Source organism: Pan paniscus, chromosome 1 (assembly GCF_029289425.2).
Source record: "Pan paniscus chromosome 1, NHGRI_mPanPan1-v2.0_pri, whole genome shotgun sequence".
NCBI lineage: Eukaryota > Metazoa > Chordata > Mammalia > Primates > Hominidae > Pan > Pan paniscus.
In genome coordinates this window covers 215,340,703-215,347,052 of record NC_073249.2, presented here as the reverse complement: position 1 = coordinate 215,347,052, position 6,350 = coordinate 215,340,703, and the positions used below count along the sequence as shown (strand labels likewise).

General features: G+C 47.8%; 1 protein-coding gene across 2 annotated transcripts; it reads left to right on the top strand.

The window, feature by feature from the left end:
* The first annotated feature begins 1,949 nt into the window (after window positions 1–1,949).
* Window positions 1,950–5,359, top strand: LOC117979561 (PRAME family member 1-like). Of its 2 annotated transcripts, XM_034955656.2 has the most exons (3): window positions 1,950–2,236; window positions 2,648–3,226; window positions 4,174–4,732. In XM_034955656.2, exons 1-3 carry the CDS (start codon window positions 1,950–1,952, stop codon window positions 4,730–4,732), a joined length of 1,425 nt encoding a protein of 474 aa, XP_034811547.2. The 2 variants fall into 2 exon arrangements, with proteins under 2 accessions (XP_034811547.2, XP_034811550.2); XM_034955659.3 differs by lacking the exons at window positions 1,950–2,236; window positions 2,648–3,226 and adding an exon at window positions 3,424–3,702 and having other exon boundaries at window positions 4,174–5,359.
* The last annotated feature ends 991 nt before the right edge of the window (window positions 5,360–6,350 follow it).

Genomic DNA, 6,350 nt, shown 5'->3' with positions numbered 1-6,350 from the left:
GGTGTGACTACAGGATCTAATCAGGTATCACATTCTGATTGGAAGCTGGTGATTGAGAAGGGAAGGGTGGGGTTAGAAAGGTCTATAAAAGCTCCTGAGGGTACCCAGAAGAGACCCACAGCACTCACACCTGAAGCTACTGGTTGGTTCCCTGAGAGGTCCCAGAACTCTGCAAAGTGAGTCCAGCGCTGGTAAGTCACCACCTGCTTAGGGTCATGCCCATCTGATCAGCAGCCAGCCAGTCAGGGACGGTGACACACATCCCAAAGTGGCACACAATATTTTTCTGTCTGTTTCGTGAGATGAACAGATTTAGGCTTTCATTTTTCCTCTAAATGTAGTTTTGTCTTCATCCATCAAATTGTGATTTGTGCTTGGTTTTTGTCATTTTAAAATTCTTATCGAAGCAGGTTTTTAAAAAATATATTAAAAATTTACAGTGAGATGAAGTTTTATTTCTTGACATTTGAAGTTATTTGTTTTTGTGCCCTTCAATTATAGTTCATAGACTTGGTGTTATTGTGATTCTCCAAGTATGCTTTCATTTTCATAAAATCCTTAAAGGTATCCCACAGAGCAATCTCAAGAGTGCAGTTTTGCTCAGATCATGGGATTTATCTTTGCCCCTAGGATCCGTCCAAAAGTGGGTAATTGTGAGTATGTGGAAGTGATGTCTATAGGAACCTTCATCTTAGAGTTACAGTGCTCTAGAATAGCATGGTAGCACTTTCACAGTTTCTGGTTAATTTTTTTTTTTTTTGAGATGGAGTTTCCCTATTGTTGCCCAGGCTGCAGTGCCATGGTGTGATTTGGCTCACTGAAATTTCTGCCTCCTAGTTACATGCGATTCTCCTGCTTCAGCCTCCTGAGTAGCTTGGATTACAGGCACTCACCACCATGCCCAGCTAATTTTTGTATTTTTAGTAGACACAGGGTTTTGCCATGTTGGCCATGCTGTCCTCAAACTCCTGACCTCAGGAGATCTGCCCACCTCAGACTCCCAAAGTGCTGGGATTACAGGAGTGAGCCACCGCGCCCAGCTACAGTTAGCATTTCTATACATACCTTCCAAATGCTGTGGAATACCATCACACCACTTTTACAGTTCCAGTGAATTTTGTTTTTTTCTGCGATGTACTCTAAGTGTGTCACCCAGACTGGAGTGCAGGGCCCTGAGCTGGGCTCCCTGGAAACTCTGCCTCTGGGCTTCAAGTGATTCTCCTTTCTCTGCCTCCAGAGTAGCTAGGATTACAGTCATGCATGACCACACCTGGCTAATATTTAAATTAATTAATTTATCAATTTGTTTTTGTTTGAGTCAGAGTCCAACTCTGTCACCCAGGCTGGAGAGCAGTGATGTGATCTTGGCTCACTGCAACCTCTGCCTTCTGGAGTCAAATGATTCTTAATTTTTTTGTATTAAGTAGAGACATGGTTTCATTATGTAGGCCAGGCTATTCTCGAATTCCGGACCTCAAGTGATCTGCCTGCCTTGGTGTCCAGCAGTGTTAGGATTACAGACATGAGCCACAGCACCTGGTCCATTTCTGGTAGAAAATTTTCAAAATAAAAAATAATGGCATCGATTTTAGGGAGTCCCTTTAGTGTTCCCCCAGCATGTTCATGGTGTAAACTGAGAATGGAGGCTGTCTGGGCCCACAGGACACTCTCATTCTCATTGCTTTAGGGTGGTAAGTGACAAGAAATTTTTCCTCAAAGAGGTAGAGCTTGGCTTTCAGGATCCTCAGTGGCACTGTCCGGTGGTTCTGGGATTCAGTGGAGCAATGGATGAAAATTAATAAGTCAGTGGTTTCCATGATCCCTCCCTCCTTGGTGTTTGGAAGACATTCTTCCTGGTACCAGTAGAAGCAGATGATTGTGTTTGCCCTGAGAGTGACACATTTTCCCTGGATTTGTCTTCTAGAGATTTTCCTTGCAGATCTATCAGGATGAGCATCCAGACCCCACCCAGCCTCCTGGAGCTGGCAGGGCAGAGCCTGCTGAGAGACCAGGCCTTGTCCATCTCTGCCATGGAGGAGCTGCCCAGGGTGCTGTATCTCCCACTCTTCATGGAGGCCTTCCGCAGGAGACACTTCCAGACTCTGACGGTGATGGTGCAGGCCTGGCCCTTCACCTGCCTCCCTCTGGGATCACTGATGAAGAAGCTTCATTTGGAGACCTTCAAAGCATTGCTGGAAGGGCTTCATATGCTGCTTACACAGAAGGATCGCCCCAGGTGAGGTGACCCAGGAGGGCTGGTAGATAGGGCTCAGGTGTCCAGGGAAAGAACAGCAGGGTCAGGCAGAGAAGTAGCCCAAGTGTGGCCCAGAGTCTTCTGATGGTGTTGGCGAGGAAGCTCAGGGAGGCTTTGGCCATTGTCCAGATCCTCAGAGAAAGGACTGCTCACAATACAGGGTCCACTGTGGGAACAGAAACCTGCCTTTACTCAGTGGAAGGTAAAGGGAATAGAAGTGGGGAATCTAAAATCAGAAGCAAAAGGGAATCAAAAGGGAACAGGGATTGAGAAAAGACAAAGAGAACAGGGAGCACTGAGGACAGGAGCAGCTGATTTATGGGATGAGAATGAAAGCAAAGGTCAGGGATGAGTCCTTCTAAATTCTGAGCCTCTCCCTTACTTTACCCACAGGAGGTGGAAACTTCAAGTGCTGGATTTGCGGGATGTTGACGAGAATTTCTGGGCCATATGGCCTGGAGCCTGGGCCCTGTCCTGCTTCCCAGAGACCATGAGTAAGAGGCAGACAGCAGAGGACTGTCCAAGGATGGGAGAGCACCAGCCCTTAAAGGTGTTCATAGACATCTGCCTAAAGGAAATACCCCAGGATGAATGCCTGAGATACCTCTTTCAGTGGGTTTACCAAAGGAGAGGTTTAGTACACCTGTGCTGTAGTAAGCTGGTCAATTATCTAACGCCAATTAAATATCTCAGAAAGTCATTGAAAATAATATACTTGAATAGTATTCAAGAGCTGGAAATTGGCAACATGTCCTGGCCACGTCTGATAAGAAAGCTTTGTTGTTACCTGAAGGAGATGAAGAATCTTCGCAAACTCGTTTTCTCCAGGTGCCATCATTACACGTCAGATAATGAACTCGAAGGACGGTTAGTTGCCAAATTCAGCTCTGTGTTCCTCAGGCTGGAACACCTCCAGTTGCTTAAAATAAAATTGATCACCTTCTTCAATGGGCACCTGGAACAGCTGATCAGGTGAGAAAGGATCATGCACTTTGTATGCAGACCACAGCATAGCCTTGTTCTGTTACAGCAAACATTAGAAGGCGTGTACTGTGTGCCAGCCAGTGGCAACGTCACAGTGAAGGGGACATCAGAATGTCAACACATTGTCCCATTCAGTGTTCCATGTCCTGGAGTGGCTATCACAGGATTGCCCCAATAAGGGGAGAGGGGTCACCTGGGGTAGAAGCTAGAGAGGGACATCATGTACAAGCTAGTTAGTGGGGGTTTCAGCTCTATTGGGGGTGCACGTGTGAATTTCCTGTTACAAAGTGTGTTTCAAGTTGATATGATGTCAAAGAGATAATAGAGGAGGGTATGAAAGGAGGGAAAGCACATCAAACCTGTGCATTTCACAATAGAACGTCTGTCCTCACCGGCTTAGTGATCACGAATGATCCTGTCTCTGATTCCCTGTCTGTAAAAGGTTGTTTTGAACTCCAGGAAAGGTAATTGACATGGGAAATGCATGCTTCCGGGATGGAGGTGAGGGAGTAGGCGTGAGAGTGGTAAAAAGTGACAGTTGGTTTGCAGATGCAGGCATGTCAGGGAGCCCCTGCTGACATGTAGCTCTAGCTGATGTCCCTAGACCTTGCTCAGTTGAGTTCTTTGTGCACATCTCCCACCGGGTACCTGTGGCCCAGAGATGAAGTTTTCTGCTAAAAGATGAAAAAAAAAAAAAGGCTTTAGAGATTTTATGGCCTTGAACCAATCACACGAGCAATGGTGAAAGGGCTGAGGCTAAAATGGGACGGCCCCTGAATGATCAGGGTCCTCATGATGCAGCAACTTGCATGAGGACCATCATCAGATGGTGGGAACAAACTTGTGCTTGTTTGACGCAGGCATTTTCCTAGATGAAGGCACTACCTTCATTTAACTGGTATCACTGCCCAGAACTAACTTCTTGATCTCCACAGGTGCCTCCAGAACCCCTTGGAGAACTTGGAATTAACTTATGGCTACCTATTGGAAGAAGACATGAAGTGTCTCTCCCAGTACGCAAGCCTCGGTTACCTAAAGCATCTGAATCTCAGCTACGTGCTGCTGTTCCGCATCAGTCTTGAACCCCTCGGAGCTCTGCTGGAGAAAATTGCTGCCTCTCTCAAAACCCTCATCTTGGAGGGCTGTCAGATCCACTACTCCCAACTCAGTGCCATCCTGCCTGGCCTGAGCCGCTGCTCCCAGCTCACCACCTTCTACTTTGGCAGAAATTGTATGTCTATGGGCGCCCTGAAGGACCTGCTGCGCCACACCCGTGGGCTGAGCAAGTTAAGCCCGGAGACGTATCCTGCCCCTGAGGAGAGTTTGAATTCCTTGGTTCGTGTCAATTGGGAGATCTTCACCCCACTTCGGGCTGAGCTGATGTGTACACTGAGGGAAGTCAGGCAGCCCAAGAGGATCTTCATTGGCCCCACCCCCTGCCCTTCCTGTGGCTCATCACCGTCTGAGGAACTGGAGCTCCATCTTTGCTGCTAGGGAAGGCGTGCCTAGCGGGGTAGAGAAATCCAAAGTTCTCTTCCAGGCACTTGGACACTAAAATCTACTATGTAGGTGCAAGTTATTTTTCTCTTTTCTTATTTCCTTTTTTAATAGTTCCAAAATTTTTATTAAAGACAATTTGAGACAGGGTTTCGCTGTGTTGCTCCAGCTGGTCTCAAACTGCTGGGCTTATGGGATCCTCCTGCCTCAGCTTCCTAAAGTGCTGGGATTACTGGCATGAGTGGCTGTGTCCAGGCCACATGCAACTTAAAGGAAGCACAGGCAAGTGCTCAGTGTGAGGGAAAAAACATAACAGCAGGGGGCAAGGCTGGAGGAAAATGTTGAGGTGACATCAGTGAGAACTTCAGGGACCCATGTCCTAGAGTCGGAAAGAGAAGCTAAAGTTCTACAGTGATGAGAATGTTATCTCTGCAAGGGTGGTTACCAAGGAATATCAGCAATAAAGAGCACCTGAATGAAAACTTTTAACCTGTTGTGCAATTTATCCATCAGAAATCTCTAGTTATCGAGTTACGGATGGAAAAATAACGAAATACTAATTTGTCTGTGATTGAGTTTCAGTTGTAGAACATCAAAGCAACCAAATAAAATTAGATCATTTTGAGTATTTCCCACCCATTCTTGTTCTTTGTTTTGTTTTGGAGACAAAATCTCAGTTTGTCATTTAGGCTGGAGTGCGATGGTGCAATCTGGGCTCACCGCAATCCTGTCCTTCGGGGCTCAAGTGATTCTCGTGCCTCAACCACTCAAATGGCTGGGACTGCAGGCATATTCCACCAAGCCTGGGTGATTTTTGTATTTTTGATAAAGATGGGATTTTTCCATGTTGATCAGCCTGGTCTCAAGATCCTGTCTTCGAGTGATCCACCAACCTTGGCCTCCCAAAGTGCTGGGAAAACAGGTGTGCAGATGATCTCCACCCATTCTTTACTTCTCTTCAGTCATCAGTTTTTTTCTTCCTTTTTTTGCCTGCAGGGAGCAGCTCGGTCTGGTACAAAGGGACGGGCAGAGAGGGGCCCCAAGGAGAAGATAGGAATGGGGTGGTGCCCCGCTCGCACAAGAAGTGTGGATGCCAGGCCCAGAAAACAGAGCTGGGGCCATCCATCAGGGGGCCAGGGTGAGAAGCACAAGTGGCACCTGCTTCAAGGTCCTGTCGAGCTATCTGGCCACTGTGCCCATCCTGTTAACAGTGTCAAGCTCCCGGGTCTTGAAGGGAGGTTCCATGCGGATCCACCCCAGGCTGTTTTTCCAAGATCTGCCCCCTGTAGGGGAGACCATGGAGTCTGATTGCTGGGCCTGGGAACCACGAACCACTCCTGGAGGCCCCCCCCTTGGCAGGGTCATGAGCCAGGCCTGTGCTCCATGTCCCTGAGGCAGCCAGCTGTGCCACCCACACCCTCTCATGGCAAAATGGAACCTGGACCCAGGTCTGGAGTCTCCACCACAGCCTCTACCTCACTGCCCACTGCCTGCTGTTAGCCTGCAAGCTCCTGGATGAGAGTACAGTTGGGGCTTGTTAAACCACACCCAGGAGCATTGGGTTTGTTTGTGCGGGGTTGGCCAGAGCTGCTGTGAACCTGCATCTCACCTGTCC